Source organism: Lepisosteus oculatus, chromosome 22 (genome assembly GCF_040954835.1).
Source record: "Lepisosteus oculatus isolate fLepOcu1 chromosome 22, fLepOcu1.hap2, whole genome shotgun sequence".
NCBI lineage: Eukaryota > Metazoa > Chordata > Actinopteri > Semionotiformes > Lepisosteidae > Lepisosteus > Lepisosteus oculatus.
Window position 1 is genome coordinate 7,701,867 of NC_090717.1, and position 15,869 is coordinate 7,717,735.

General features: G+C 39.5%; 1 protein-coding gene across 1 annotated transcript in view; it reads left to right on the top strand.

The window, feature by feature from the left end:
- The first annotated feature begins 401 nt into the window (after positions 1 to 401).
- The window catches only part of dnah10 (dynein axonemal heavy chain 10), a 48,474-nt gene continuing 33,006 nt past the window's right edge, over positions 402 to 15,869 (top strand). The window contains exons 1-29 of the mRNA XM_069182090.1: positions 402 to 829; positions 1,251 to 1,358; positions 1,958 to 2,133; positions 2,701 to 2,809; positions 3,710 to 3,825; positions 3,977 to 4,199; positions 4,501 to 4,658; positions 4,956 to 5,186; positions 5,481 to 5,671; positions 5,770 to 5,968; positions 6,485 to 6,679; positions 6,897 to 7,067; positions 7,297 to 7,473; positions 7,736 to 7,912; positions 8,079 to 8,245; positions 8,646 to 8,797; positions 9,092 to 9,256; positions 9,443 to 9,650; positions 10,090 to 10,246; positions 10,605 to 11,084; positions 11,525 to 11,683; positions 11,865 to 11,981; positions 12,075 to 12,177; positions 12,434 to 12,612; positions 12,886 to 13,097; positions 13,390 to 13,546; positions 13,680 to 13,913; positions 14,562 to 14,684; positions 15,091 to 15,324. Of these exons, the coding sequence (XP_069038191.1) occupies positions 604 to 829; positions 1,251 to 1,358; positions 1,958 to 2,133; positions 2,701 to 2,809; positions 3,710 to 3,825; positions 3,977 to 4,199; positions 4,501 to 4,658; positions 4,956 to 5,186; positions 5,481 to 5,671; positions 5,770 to 5,968; positions 6,485 to 6,679; positions 6,897 to 7,067; positions 7,297 to 7,473; positions 7,736 to 7,912; positions 8,079 to 8,245; positions 8,646 to 8,797; positions 9,092 to 9,256; positions 9,443 to 9,650; positions 10,090 to 10,246; positions 10,605 to 11,084; positions 11,525 to 11,683; positions 11,865 to 11,981; positions 12,075 to 12,177; positions 12,434 to 12,612; positions 12,886 to 13,097; positions 13,390 to 13,546; positions 13,680 to 13,913; positions 14,562 to 14,684; positions 15,091 to 15,324 (5,304 nt within the window). The 5' untranslated portion in view covers positions 402 to 603. The remainder of the gene's footprint in view (positions 830 to 1,250; positions 1,359 to 1,957; positions 2,134 to 2,700; positions 2,810 to 3,709; positions 3,826 to 3,976; positions 4,200 to 4,500; positions 4,659 to 4,955; positions 5,187 to 5,480; positions 5,672 to 5,769; positions 5,969 to 6,484; positions 6,680 to 6,896; positions 7,068 to 7,296; positions 7,474 to 7,735; positions 7,913 to 8,078; positions 8,246 to 8,645; positions 8,798 to 9,091; positions 9,257 to 9,442; positions 9,651 to 10,089; positions 10,247 to 10,604; positions 11,085 to 11,524; positions 11,684 to 11,864; positions 11,982 to 12,074; positions 12,178 to 12,433; positions 12,613 to 12,885; positions 13,098 to 13,389; positions 13,547 to 13,679; positions 13,914 to 14,561; positions 14,685 to 15,090; positions 15,325 to 15,869) is intronic.

The following is a 15,869-nucleotide window of genomic DNA, read 5'->3' on the forward strand; positions in this document are numbered from 1 at the left end:
AGGTAAGAGTTGAGAATTTAAATATGGTTAGTAATACAGTCAGTGTTCGTCCTTATCCTTATGCTAAACTTATTAATGTCCCCGTTTCAGACAAATGGTTACCATTATCATAATGTGGGATGAAAACAATTTTTGCAAAGATAATCTATACCTAGAATGTACAGTGAAGGAGAGAGAAATAAAAAAAATGAATTAAAGTTGTAGACTTTACAAATGTAAATCAAGGCGAATGCTACAAATGCGTTTCATCAGACCAAGCGCAGACGAGCTTAACTGAAATTGTACCCTAGCAGTGCGGGTGGCACGCGTAAAGGTTTGCTTTCGCGTCTCTGAAACTCAACAGACTGTTTCTTGATCGTGTCATGCCGTCATTATTCTAATATTCAGCCTGTCACTGAGTAAATGTACACAACTCGAAAACGCCGCCATAGGAAGAAGCGGTGATGTTTCCGGAAGTGTTCTTGGTTTGCGCGATGGTTGCTATAGCGACATCAAGCTGTATGGTGCAGTTTCAATACAAATCAGCGTAAAGACGCTTGGCTGGTTACTGTGATGAAACCTTTTATCTAAAGAAAGTTAATTTACGTGCCAACCAAAAATAAAATGACACTTGACGATCTTCGCTTGGAATGGATAAGAAACCGGGTCTGCGCCTCCTTTTACTTCCCAGACGAGGCCTGTTTTGAGGAACTTCTGAACAGAGCGGACGGAGAAGAAGAACAGAAAATAATTAAGTTTTTGAACGAACAAACTTCAGAGGAATCGGCTTCGTCGCTGCTGTTCTTCAAAGCTATCAGAGAAGAAGAGGTGGAGGTGGAAGTACAGATCGGTAACCGTGCATTATTGTTATTTTTTATATATCCCTCTTTGATTGGGGTTGAAAAACAAATGTGTACACGCTTACCATTTTTAAACACGATAAATATGCATACATTATATCAAATTAATATCCGCTCCGACAACCCTTTGCCCTATCGGGCAGAAACTCGAATTAACGTTTGGGAATTAGATTAAATAATTACATGAAAAAGCCAGGTCTCTTCTGTAACGATCGAAATTTACGACACGCACATATTGTATCCTTATATTTCAATAGTATAACACGTACATTTCATTAACGTGCATTCTATTAAGGCGTCCTTTACTTATGTTTAATTGGATTATCAGATCTTTCACCTTATGTGGCAAGTGCTCTTTTATACGGAAAATCCCTTGTAATACAAGCTATTGATTTTGTGTTATTTATAAAGGGCCAGAAGAGGCTGTGAACAGAGAAGACGCCCCACAGGATGATCACACTGGCCCAGACTCTGCCAGGGCAGCCGGTAATGTTCCTGCTGAAGGTGACAAGGCTTCCAGTAAGTCTCTTGGAGACAGTGACTTTGGGAACATGGTTTGTCAAGAGCAGATTTCACGCACCTGACATCATATGTTTTCACATTTAGAAAAAAACGTGTGTTTTATCTGCTAATTTAAAATGAAACACAATCTGGACCAACCAGAAGGAGGCCAGTAAGGGTAGCAAAGATAAGGTGCAAAACGGAATCAGAATAATCATGGGAATAAAAATAATTAAAGGATTTTGCTTGTCCACCTTGCATAAAGCATGTGGAGGATTCGGTTTCAAATCTTGTCATTGTTCTGTTAAAAAACAGCATTCAGCACCATGGGAGGAAACCAGATTTCTGATCTTGGCCTCTTCCACTCCTCTACACATTCATACCTCACCCTCTGTGTGCGTCTCTCTCGCATCCCTCCCTCCTCTCCCACCTTCTTCCTGGCTCCTTCCTCCCAGCCTGCTGTTCCCTCAGCTCAGTTCACCTTTGTGGTGCCAAATTAGCTCCTCCGCAGTCACTCCGCCTCTACTTCACATCCATTAGGATTTGGTCAAACTACAGAAACGGGAATTTGTGAAATCCCCTCCCTTCTCTTAACGCGGCAGTCACTTCGGTTGCAGAGAAAGAGCAGAAGAGGAAAGGCAGAGACTCTGTATCCACCTCCGCTTCCCGGATGTCCGACACCCAGATGCCAGAGTCCCCACGGCACCCTGAGGGGTCTCAGGACCCTGCCCCTGGCATTGAGGACGCGCACAGGGAGACGGCAGAGGAGGAGCAGGACGGGCTACCCCTCACTGTAAGCCTTTCACAGTATGAAATCTCAGTCTGAGGGTGACCTATTCCTTGTAAGGAGATGACATGGTTAAGCTCTGTCCTTTACTTTGTATTTACGTCAGTGGCCTTGTTGCAGGTGAACAGGTTTCATCTTAATTAAAACTCATGGGCAAATAACACACCCTGTGTCGGATGGTGACATGGAGACAACAGGCCAGCTTTGACAGTGGATAAAAGTAACATATCTATAAGACTATTCATTTTTTGTTAAGCATTAGTAAAACAGCTGATGTCTGGTTGTATTACTCTAATTATACTTCAGACCTTAGAGGAAATGACACAGAGCTAGTTTTCTGATTAAGTCTTTTTCTCTCCCTATTCCTAATGTGGATGCTGTCTTGTGTGCCAAAGTACTTGCATGTAAACTTCAGATTTAAAGACAATGTTGTCTTAATTTGTTGGACAGGATTTCACAATTTGCCACCTGCAGTGTATTACTTGGTATTTTTTATCTTTTTGTTAAGAAAAATGTTAAAATGTATTTGTTAAATGAAAAGTATGGGTCTTCGTCTTATCATATCATCTCCAGAAAATTGAAATCCAGACAGTATACCACATTGAGTTGCACGTGGCTCTCAATCATGTTCCAGAGAGGTCAATGGAGTCCAATGTTCTCTTTTTTCTCAGGAATACCAAAGGTGGGTATAAAATAAATGATGAGCTTAGAAATATGCCACTGGAATGTACTATGGTAAAGACTGTGGTTTGAAACCCTTTGGTAATTGTTTATTTTGAACTCTGGTATAAATAATGCTACGATTTTTTATTTATCTTGATAAAAGACGAGTCTAGTAATACATATTTCTTTGATATATTAATATCAGAGCAAAACATGATCTTATTTAAACTTTATATACATTAAGCAGAATATCCCATCCCATACTGTGGGAGAGATTGTGGTGTGAAACCCTTTGGTATTTGGTTGTTTTAAACTTGGTATAAATAATGATAATTTGTTTCATTTGTGATGGTAAAGGATTAATCTAGTAATGCATCTTTATTTGATATATTAATATCAGATAGTGCAAAACATTTGCTAACTTTAACTATATGAAGTGGAATTATAAGTTTGTCTAGGTGATTCTGCATAATTTTCAGCCTTATGGAACAGTCATAGATAAAACTCATTTCTAAACATATAGCAGCCGCTTGCTCTTGAAATATACAGTATCCCTGAAAAAGACACCTCTTAGGTTTATGGTTTTTTAAGAGAATGTAGACATTATGAAGTATGGGAATGAATATTAATTTGTTCTCATCACTCCATAATACTCAGAAGGGTGAAGCCATCTATAAATACTTCTGGTCTCTTCTTTTGTGTACTGTATATCTGTATATCAAGTCAAAGCAGCATGGAGAACAGTTTTGCTATTATTAGGGCTGTTCTGCGTAGCAGAACTTTAATTTCTGCATATATACAGTATCTCACAGCTCTTGATACTTGATTGTAATAGACTTGACTCTAGATGTTTAATATATGGTTATTGTGTTGGTGCTCATTGATAACTATTGCTGTTGTGTTCTTTTCTTCCTGCTAGAAACAATATGTGAGCCTCTTGACATGAAGGAAGCTAATGAGATCATGCCTAAATTACTGGAGATTGGGATGTTGAATGGACACTCGTTATTAATGCTTAAAAATGTATTCAGTCATGTAGGTAGAACCTTTCCTTGCCCTTGGTATCAGTAGAATTAGTTTTCTTGTCTGTTGATTTCTTATTTTTTAAAGACAAAAGTAGAGCAAAACATTATAAGGTTTCTGTCTGATTGTGTTGTGTTTATGTTCTCTCTGAATCTGGATTTAGGTATTTATACCACTGCTTTCTGTCAGTCAGCTGAAAAACAATGATTCAAATTACAAACAAACAGAAAAGTCTGCTGAAGGTGAAGAAGATGGCGTCTTGGAAGCACACAAAGAACAAGAGAGGCCTGTGGAGTTTCGGGGCACACAGCTCATCAGGGACGAGTTACTGAACAGTGCCCACAAATTCCTCGGTCACATTGATAGGACACTGCAGCAGCTGGAAGGTTAGCTCTTATCCACAGGAGGCTCCCATGTTTTTAGACCAAGAGCTCAGATTATAAATTCGGATTTAAAATGCATTTCGCACCATTCTGTTTCTAATCGCCAAAACACTTATCCCAATGAATAGATGCTAGTTTACTACAGTAAGAAGTCATGAGTCCTACCAAGTCATAATATTGTGTATATTTATTACTAATGTAAATTGTTATGTCATTTTTAATGAGGTTCTTATTTTAAAGCACATCGTAGGTACTTTAGCAAATCTTGTTTTGAACAACGATTGCACTGCCGCTTGTTTTGTAGGTGAGATTAAGTTGCACATTCCCGATGTGGACTTGGATGGTGATGTGGTCCGGCTGGTGTCCAGTCCAGCTGTGGTCGTGCAGCTGGAGCAGTGCGTCATGAACTGGCAAACGCAAATAACCTGCGTTATTGAGGAGCAGCAGAAGAAGAAACCACAGGTAAAAAAAAAATGTTGACATGATCATACCACACCTGAGCAGCCTGCATTTTGTATTGAGTAAAAAATCAATTGCTCAGTTACTTGCTTGATCAAAACTACCAAAAATGCAAAATGCCAACTCACTACACTCTCTTTGTGCAAAGCGTATGGGAGCTGTGATTTATAACTTTATAACTTTGCTGCACTTTTTTCAGTCTGGGCTGTATTTATGATATATGCGGGATTTGCCTCCTAGTTGCGAATCCTGTTGGGGACACATGGCTTCCTTCTTAGTTCTGAGTTGATCTCTTCACAGGCTCCTGGTCCCATGGCTGAGATTGATTTTTGGCGGGAGCGCACTGCCATTTTAAGCGCCCTCAGTGAACAGCTGAAGCTGCCAGTGGTAAAGAAGATTTTGGAAGTGATGAGTCGGGCTGATCCTGTGACTACCCAGAACCTGGACCTCACAGTGACTGAGCTCAGCAAGTACCATGTGGAGGCAGTAGAGAATGTGCGCTTTTTGGGCACACTGGAGCGCCACTTTAAGGTGAAATTATCTCAGTCACATGGCCAACGTAAAGGGTGCTTTTAGGGTGTGATGTTGGTAGACACTTGAAAATAAATAGATTTTTTAAAAGCTATTTGTAATTTCTTTTAGTATTTTAGTGAGTTAAGTAAGCAAACCAGTCTCCTTGTCCATATAAATATCTTTATGGTTTACAAATATTTCTAGGAACAATATCCATTGTACAAAGTGTGAGGGAGGATGTTTAATTCGGTATTGCCTTTAGATAGGCAGTTAGAGTTCTCTCCTTTGAATTCTTTTTAATTGCTGATGCAGAACCTAGCTACGGGGTCTGGGTTTAACGTGATCCTGGATACCATTCCCCTGATGATGAACGGACTGCGGATGGTGTGGATCATTTCTGGGCACTACAACAAGGATGAGCGGATGGTGCCTCTTATGGAGCGAATAGCATGGGAGCTGTCAGAGAGGGTGGCTAGAGTGGTCAACGTTCGCACTGTATTCAAGTGAGTCGCCCGGGCAGTGTGTTTCTTCAGGCAGCGTGAGTATTGTCAGATGTGTGTTATTAAATAAAAGAGGTGTTTTTTCTTTGCCTCTGTTACAGAGAGAAGAGGGAAATCGCAAAGGCCAAAGCTTTAGATGCCAAGCAGGTTCTTGATCAATGGAAGGCTTCGTACTTTGAGGTCCGCAGCAAGATTGAGGCCTCAGGTAGAGACCCTCGCTGGGAGTTTGACAGGAAGAGACTGTTTGAGAAGACAGATTACATGGCTTCCATTTGCCAGGACCTGTACAATATCCTACAGGTAAACCCATTGAAAAATGTATATTTTTTAGTACATTTGTCTTTCATTTAAATTCAGTGTTTGTCTCACATGTACACATTGACACGTGAAATAAGAGGGTCAGGGTTTTAGAAATTTTGTAAGAAGACAGTTCGCAGAATCTGGTCAGGCAATGTAGCTGCAATGTGTTATCAGTGTAACTAGTGTTTGCAGTTACCGGTACTTTACTTATACAAAGAATCATAGGATTTACTGAGGTCCTTCATAGTACCTCTCTTGAAGAATCAGTGTTGATTGAGGTCCTCTCACACATAATACAGAAGCAATGAATTATGTTGCAGTCTCAGTGATTTATAAATAACTTATGAACAGGCTTATAATTTGTGCTTTTTATTTTGCCTCTTCGTTGATTGTTCATGGTAAAGGTAAAATTGGAAACATCAGTTTAGTTGAATGAAAATAAAACATAATGGACACAAAATATTAATACTTTTGTTTTGTTAAGCAACCAGTTAAACTCAATGTTTTTTATTACAGATCCTTGAGGAGTTTTACAACATTTTTGGCCCTGAGCTAAAGGCAGTGACTGGAGATCCTAAGCGGATTGACGATGTGTTGCGCTGGGTGGACAGTCTGGTTATACCCATTGAGGAGCTGAGCTTTGACCCTTTTAATATACGTAAAATGGGATTATGGAAAGTAGTTATGGAGGACTTTAAGACTGAAGTGCAGGTGAGCTCAAGCTGTGGTTTGATTTACTTTAACAGCACATTTGCAGATTCGTACAGCATATATGCAATTTGATTCTTGGGTGGAATGTATCTTCTTTTGATACTTTTGATAAATGTAAGTGTTATGGGTTGTTCTTGTTCCCTTTTTAGAATTATGTGACCTTTTGTAGCAGCATATCTTTTCTTTCACAAACCTAATTCATTGAAATGCTTTATAGGCTATAGAAGGAGAAGCCATCAACTTCATTGACCAGTCTTTCAAAACCCTGCGTTCTGCGGAGGCTGCCTTTGACATGCTTTTAAAGTTTAAGCACATCCGTTCAAGAGAAGCAATAAATAACCAGATGATGAAGAAGTTCAATGATATTCTGGCGCAGTATTGTAAAGAGGTGGGAAAGTCTTCTAATTTATTACCATTGTCTCTGAACATCACAGTGAAGAATGGTTTATGTGTCATATATATAGTATTTTTAGTATAGTATTATATGTAATAATTTTAACTTAACATTTCTCACTTCAGCATCTGGTCACTTTTAGGATTGTTAATTAGTGTCTTACAGATACAGAGACAGAAGCTTTGTCTAATTTTGGTTCTCACGGTTTCTTTGTTTTTGACAGGTTGACAATATTAACACCTTGTTTATCAACAACCTTGACAATCCTCCTCTCAACAAGAATCAGCCCCCAGTTGCTGGAGCAATATACTGGGAGCGCTGTCTGTTTCATCGGATGAAGCACACCATCATCCGCTTCCTCGAGGTGGAGGAGATGCTGGAAAGTGACCAGGGAAAAATGGTAAGTTCAGTTTGAATGCTATTCCCCTCTTCCGTGACACATTCAATATTAATTTTTCACTGTGTGTTAGAAATGTACTAGGGTAGAATTCCTGTTATTTAAATGAAAAGTGGCTTCAGGAAATTGCTTGAGGATACTCAGGTGTATACCCTTCTTCAGATTCAGTACAGAGCTGGCACACATACCATAGAGGAAAAAAGGAATTTGTTTAAATACTTTAGAATCTGAATCAACTGTAATACACTCTTGCTTTTTTTTGCAGGCTAAAGCAAAGTACCTGGAAGTAGGTAAAAGAATGAAGGAGTATGAGGAAAAGAAATATGAGCGCTGGAGAGAGGAAACTGAGCAAGCACTGCCAATCCTGCTTAAGAGGAATCTCTTACAAATACACACTGGAAGAGGAGCCATTCCTGCTTCTGATCAGGATACTGCAGAACTGGTGAGATATAGCTCCCTGTATTAGGACCCCAAAAGACATTTAGCATTTTCCCTTTGGTTGCAGCTGATGTTAGCAATCATATTTTAAGCAATCCTGACTTCACTGTAGAAAGTGGAGCGCGTCTCCTGAGGTCTTTTCCTTCATTCCAACATTGTGTCGGTTCAAGGCTTTACTCTCTGGGGAGCTGAAGACGGAGGAGCCTGTGCGGTACTCTGTCAACTTCTCTCAGGAGCTGACAGAGATCACCTCTGAAACCAAGTACCTGGAGCAACTGGGTTTCTCCGTGCCTGAGCTGGCCAGGAACGTGGCTTTGCAGGAGGACAAGTTTCTCAGGTGCCTAATCTGAATAAAAGTAATAATAATCCTCTAATTGTTAGTAACAGTTAAACAGGCAGCCTGCTGAATGGTAATTACTATGATGTTATGTTATGTGTCATTTACAGTATAAAATTTGAAATGCTTTACATCATATCTACAGTATTTTGTAACAGTTTTCTGTGCAAAATTAAGGTAAATTTAGGTTAATTTAATGAATGTTGATTCTGTGTTTTTGAAAAAATGGTTTCTGGATTTTTAAAAGAGATTCAAATCATCGAATGTAAAAATTGTAAAAAAAATTTCGGCATCAGATTGACAAAGCAAACACTTCACTGAACGACTAACAGACTGCACTCCACATTTGTCAAGAAGGGTGAGGAATCAGAAATAAAGCTTTGAATTGAATGTTTTATAGGTATATTGGTGGGCTAAAGAATATGGTTAATCGCTACCATATACTGATGGACAGTCTGAATGAAGCTGAGACTAATTTGCTAGATGAACAGATTCATGAGCTCCAGAGAGTTCTTAGATCTGGGTACAAAAGACTCAACTGGAACTCATTAGGTAAGGAGCTACAGTATATCAGTTAACTTTAATTCAAATAATTAAAGATGGCTTCTGTTTTTTTTTATTCTGTGACAAGTAGTTTGATGTAATTATTATACATTTTTCCTAGTAGAAATATAATCGCACTCTTTACAGATTTTTATTTTCAAATTGAGCTAACTCACCAATTAAAATAGAATCACAGATGCTTTTTGTGTTTCCTTTTTTTGTAAAATTGAACTATGACAGACATGTGATCAGAAACTGAATCATTCATTTGCTTTCTAATTCAATGTATTTGCTGTCAATCAGGCATTTTAGACTTTATTAATCGCAGCACCCAAGCCATTTCCAAGTTTGAGTCACTTGTGAACCAAATTCAGAAGAACGCACGGGACATTGATGCCAAACTACAATCAATTGAATCGGCAAACCTATTCAAGTTCCCAAGTCCTTCAAGAGAAGGTGATCTGCCAGGTATGTTCAGCAGCTTTGTGCTGTAGTCGTGGCATAAGACATTGTGTTGCTTATCACAGTTTTAACATTCATATTCTGAAGTGTAAAAATGTAGTTCATTAAACTACGTTGTAAAGTGTTCTTTGATAATTATTTACAGGATAGGTATTTTTTTCAATCATCATTTCTCTTATTGCTGTCTTTCAGGAGTGAAGGAGTTTTTCGAGTTTATTGAGCGGGAGAGGATGAAAGATGTAAACCTCTTGTCCCGAAAATACACTGCTATAGGTCCTCTGTTAACCAAGATGGAGGGCTTGATAATGCACACGAACACCGGCCAAGACAAACGCATGGCGCAGTACTATGCCTACTGGGAACGCAAAGTGTATGATACCCTAACAAAGATGGTCTTGAGGTGGGCTTCCTGTTCTGGCTCCAATTCTGCCTTGCAAACTGTGGTTCCCGAATAGGCTTCCCAACCCTTAACCAGGAATGCAATAGATGGCTGGGCTGCTTTTGTTAATTTAGAAAATTTACAACTGTTTTCCCCCAAACCTAATTGGAAACATTTTCATTAACTGCATATACATATTCCCTTTATTGCAACAGGTTGTTTTTTGCTACTTTTGTTGGTTCAGTGACTTTGAATATAGAGGCTATAGTTATGCTTGAAATAAATTTCATAAATAAATTGCAAATTGTACTACAATTTCCTATGAATATTGTTTTATTTATTGGAGACACTGACATTTTTCAGGCGTGCTAATGTCCTATCCACCTGTGTTCAAAACACTTATTTACAGAAATGGTAACTTTAAGTCTATTCATTTTATGTTCCTATCTTTATAAAACAGAAACCTCCAAACATTTGGTAATGCCTTGGTGGGGAAAGTGCCACTGTTTCAAATTGAAACCATCTTGTCTGCCCCCGAGATTGTATTGCACCCCAATGGCAATGAAATTTACAAACTGACAATGCAGTGTGTGAGAGACTGCTTGGATAGCACAAAGGTTGGTATGTTTGTTTGTTGGGGAGCAAGTTCAAGTTTAATCTAGCACATTACAATGCTCACTGTTATTGCTCAAGATAAATGTTTTCTCCTACAGTACATAATGTTAGGACAATGTGCACTGGAAGGGGAAAAAAATAACATTTTTATTGTTATTTCAATAAATATTGTTTTAATTCTGGAATCCTTAAAATAAAGTGCCTTATTATGGACATGCTTAAGTTTGGACCTGACATGAACTCCTGTACTGTAACACATGGCTGTATCAATATCCAAAGATTTTTTTATCATTTTCCTTGGAGCCTGTTAAGAGAAGCGTTCCTTTTGCTCAGGTTTACTTTTGGTCTGCTGTTTTGCAGCGGTTTGTGCGCTGGATGCATGGCACCTGCATCGAGTGCCCTCCCCAGCGCACGGAACGCGAAGACGAGCCGGTTGTGTTCAGCTTCCACAGCGACGTCTCCCAGAACCCCCAGGTTATTGAGAAGGCCGTGTCCATCTCCCAGAGCATCCACAGGCTGCTCATGTCCATCACCCGCTACCTGAACCGCTGGAAGAGATACAGGCCCCTGTGGAAGCTGGACAAAGCCATCGTCATGGAGAAGTTTGCAGCCAAGAAGCCCTCCTGTGTGGCCTATGATGAAAAGCTGCATTTCTATGCCAGGATCAGTCAGGAGGTGGCGCAGCAGCCCTTGGTGAAATTAGAGCAGTGCATCCGACTGAATCTAGAACCCCTAGCTCGGACAGTGGAGGAGAATGCCCAGGCTTGGGTGAACTCTCTGGGTAAACTACTCAATGAGTCGGCCAGAGAAGACCTGTTTAACCTAAGAGACGAACTGCAGGTATACTTTTGTAGAACGTACCTTTAAAGTACTGTGCAGTACACGGTATAGTACTGTTGAATTGTGTTGTAGTTTTGAGATTTAGACCAACGGTGATAAGTCTTGCGTCTAAGGGATTCACATTTCTGGAAGCCTGTGTATTCTAGTTGTAGTTCGTCTGAAGACTGACAGCAGCCAAAAAGAAAAAGTAGTTAGATTCTAGAATTTTATTGATTGAATTTGACATTACGCAGTAAAACCATTTAGATTGGGGAAAAAAACAGTGTGGACAAATTAAATGACACTAATTTGCTAGCCAGTCATGCTTTTAAAATTTCCTCATAAGCTTCACTGACTTTTTTTTCTAGTAAAATATCCACATATTTTCCATATCCAGATTATAATGTATAGAACTTTCTTTGCAGAGATATATTTTTTAAATGTTTGTGTGTATTTTACAGCAACTATCAGATAACCTCAAGAAAAACCCAGAAACGCTTGAGGATTTAAAGTTCGTTTTGGGGACCATAGCAGACATCAGAGACATGTCCTTAGTTGTGGAAATGAGGTTTACTGACATTCAAGAAAGATACAGAACTCTTGGCATGTACGGAGTGCAGGTACGTTTTTATGTTTTTTAATATTGTAATTATTGCATTTTACGTTTTTTTGTGTTTTTCTTTTTAAAACAATTGGTACTTCAGGAGGACTGGAGTTCAAAGTTAAAGAAAATGGCTTAATATTTAATCATAGCTAAAAAAAAAAGATTCTTATTTATTTATTTATCTTTTGTATTTTGAGGTAACTGAAGAGGAATTAGAACTGTCCAGAAACATCAGACAGATATGGCATGACCTCTTTGTGGAGTCGCGACAGGTTGATCACAGTTTAGGCCGAGTGAAGAAGACTTTCACTCAGGTAACGGTTTCAAAGTCTGTCTTTCAAAGTGGACATTCTATCAAGGGCTTAAATTGCTGCAAATAACATTGTTTAAATGTTGTTTTGTTGTAGATCACAAAGGAGCAAACCGAGGAATTTAAGAAGGAGTTATTGGTTTTTGCAGATAACTTTAGCATTGAAGGCCCAGGTGCAGTGGGGGACAACTTGGACAAAGGTTAGACACCCTAAACTAGGAAGCTTTATGAGTGACTACAAACTAGAACACATGTAAAAGAGATTTTCTGTACTGCAGAGTAGGATGCTGCTGTAAACTTGCTTAGGACCTGGTGGATTCAATTTGTATTATTATGTAATGGAAAGCTTTTGATGGGCCTTGCTACTTTGTTTAAGATCATTTATTATACTTGTGGATGCCGATGTAAGAATTTCATTTTTTGGTGTAGAGGACTGATATTTGTTCTCTTCACCAGGGATGGAAGTGCTCATATCATACGAAAAAGAACTGGCTCGGTTTGAAAAGGACCGGCAGGAGCTGGCAAACGCAGAGAAGCTCTTCGATCTGCCCATCACTATGTACCCAGAGCTGCTCAATGTGCAGAAAGAGATGAAGGGCTTGAGACAAATCTATGACATTTATAAAGCTCAGAAAGTGATTATCAAAGCTTTTTCTATATGCTCTGTATATACTACCCCAAATATACTTGCTTTAGAATAAAAAAATATTTTATATAAAATAAATGCTTAAAATAGAAAAAAAAGCTTTATTAGTATTTAATTAGACTTAGAAGGAATGCACTTGCTGAAACATTATTGTAGCTGAATGATGATTTGTCAGGAAAAGAAATTGTAATTTGTGTCCAAGCTTAGCTTCAAGATCTCCTTACTTCTGCTTCAACTTCCTACTTCTTTGTTTCTTTCATAGGCTGCCAAGGCAGAGTGGTCTCAGACCCTGTGGGTGAATCTAAACATCCAGCTGCTCCAGGAGGGGATCGAGGGCTTCATCAAGAGCCTCAGGAAGCTGCCCAAGGATGTGCGCAGCCTGCCTGTCGCCTTCTTCCTTGATGCCAAAATGAAAGAGTTCAAAGACTCCATCCCATTGCTGCTGGACTTGAAAAATGAGGCTCTGAGAGAAAGGTGGAGTTTTTGTGGGTTTGATTTTCCGCCATTTTCTAGGAAAATCTGACTGAAAGGAAAAATTAAGTGTTTAGCATGCCTTATGCATCACGCAGGGATTGATACTGGTAGCCATGCAGGAATCAGATATTTAAGCCACAGGCACAGAAGTGCTTTAGGAAGATGGGACATTTTCCCTCTTTAAGGAGTCTTTTGCATGTGCCTGGGCTTTGTTTATGAAATGTTCTTCATTGTTATGATTGGGTTATCTTTTGATCAGTACGAGTTAATAATATTGTTTGTTATGACTCAGACACTGGAAGGAGCTGATGGAGAGAACGGGTACCAGCTTTGAGATGAATCCTGACACCTTCACTCTGGAAAACATGTTTGCCATGGAGCTTCACAAGTATGCTGATGTCATCAGTGAGATTGTGACTTCTGCGGTGAAGGAGCTCAGCATTGAGAAAGTGAGAATCGGAATTAGGAATTGTAACACTGGTGCAAAAATTATTTATTTTTGGTCATTTCTGTTCGGTTCTGATGTTATGAAAGTGAACCACTGAATGGTAAAGGATAGTTCTGCCTGTTCTGTGTAACCAGGGTGTGAAGGATGTGGTGGATACCTGGGAGAACATGAAGTTCACCGTTCAGAGGTATTACAAGGGCACACAGGAGAGGGGCTCCATCCTGGGCTCAGTGGATGAAATCTTGCAGAACCTGGATGACAATGCCATGAACCTGCAGAGCATGGCTGGGAGCCGCTTCGTGGGCCCCTTCCTGTCTACTGTTCAGCAGTGGGAGAAGAGCTTGTCCTTAATCAGCGAGGTTATTGAGGTGAGCTCTTCACGCCCTGAACACAGCACTCTGGCGCTCTTAAGCACTCCCTTGCCTTTGGAGAACTGATCACAGTAAATGTTTGCTCAGCCCTGGTGATATGGAAACTTTGTCTTCCACCTCAAACTGCTGCAAGCAGCTGAGATCCATTTTTCTCAGGTTGGCGGGCTGGAAATTACAAAGACATTTATTCTCGCATATTTTTCTTGACAAAGGATCGGTAGGTGGCTGCAGCTAGTCTCTTATGACTACTGTACTTCTCTGTCTCAGAGTTAATAGATTAGGTGGGATCCAAATTTTAAAGAATTAGCTGCACCCTGTGCAAAAGTGAAAAATCATGTTATTTGGAATTCACATACCAACCTGAACATATTTCCTATGAAATATTTTTTAATACCCTTTGATGGACTGGTGCCCTGTCCAGTGTGTACCCTGCCTTGCGCTCATTGCTTGCTGGTAGGCTCCCACGACACAGTATTGTATAAAGCAGTTTGGTAAATGACATGACATAACATGACATATTTAAAAAAAATGATATTCAATCTTCAGCTCAACATTCAACATTTACAATCCCCATAATACAATAAAGGAGCAACAAACATCTTGAAAGAGGTTTATCCTTGCTTGCGTTAATATTCCTGTTTCCAGGTGTGGATGCTGGTGCAGCGAAAGTGGATGTACCTGGAAAGTATATTCATAGGCGGGGATATCAGGTCTCAGCTGCCAGAAGAGGCCAAAAAATTTGACAACATTGACAAAATATTTAAAAAGGTATGTTTGTTTCAAAAAGCCTTCCAATTCCATTGATTTTTTTAATTACTTTTATAGAAGTGCATTGAAAATTGGGAACAGGCAGCTCTTCTTTATGCAAATTGTTGTGGGAGTATGGAAGAAGATACCTTGGTTTCCTGAGAAACAGAAAACAGCTGGATGAGACTGTTGGAACAATGTGTCATTAACTATCAAATAGACTGAATAGGCCAAATGGCTTTTTTCTCTTTAGTAACTTTTTTTGATACTTTTCTTTAAACCTATAAAGAATCAGTGGAGGTTGAAGAAATACTGAGAATTTTGTTTTTGTCTGACAAGCTCTGAAAAGTCCTGAATCAATACCAAGCGGTGGCCGGGCTGTGTGAGAGAAGAGGCTGTGAACCTGAGGGTGTCTGTGTTTGTGCAGATCATGACGGACACAGTGAAGGACCCTGTAATTAAAAGGTGCTGCCATGTTCCGAACCGCCTGTCAGACCTGCAGAACCTCAGCGATGGTCTGGAAAGGTGTCAGAAGAGCCTGAACGACTACCTGGACTCCAAGCGCAACGCCTTCCCCAGGTTCTTCTTCATTTCTGACGACGAGCTGCTGAGCATTCTTGGCAGCAGCGACCCCTCCTGTGTCCAGGAGCACATGATCAAAGTAAGCAGGTGCAGAGGGAGACTCTGTTTCAGAGTGTCAAAGGGAATTGTCATCTTTCCATTATTGTGTGCAATGATGTGTGCCATTGGGAGATTTATATCTGAAGAATAAAGCCTGTATTTGAATATGTGTGTTATTTAGATCCATGTTAAAATTATGAGTATAATAAAAATGTAAGCTCTTCAAAATTTGCTTCAAGTATGTTTCCCAGCTGGAATGGAAAATAGAAAAGTCTCCACATTGTGCATTAACATTCTATATCTTGTAAATATTTGTAAAAAAAAAAGTTTTTTATTGAGAAGTAGCAGCTTCGTATGCATTGTTTCTGTCTCTATCCAGATGTTTCCGGATGAAAAGAATGAGAGACAATCTCTTTTCGGTTATTTTTTAGGGAGACTCAACACTACTTTTTAGGGTGATGGGTATATAAGCATGGTAGGTCTCTTTAAGTGGGTTTGATGTTTGAAACAATCTGCCAAATGTTGCTGTTGAAGTGGAGTTTTATGAAGATGCCTGGATGAGATAAGTGAGTTACTAAAAAACTA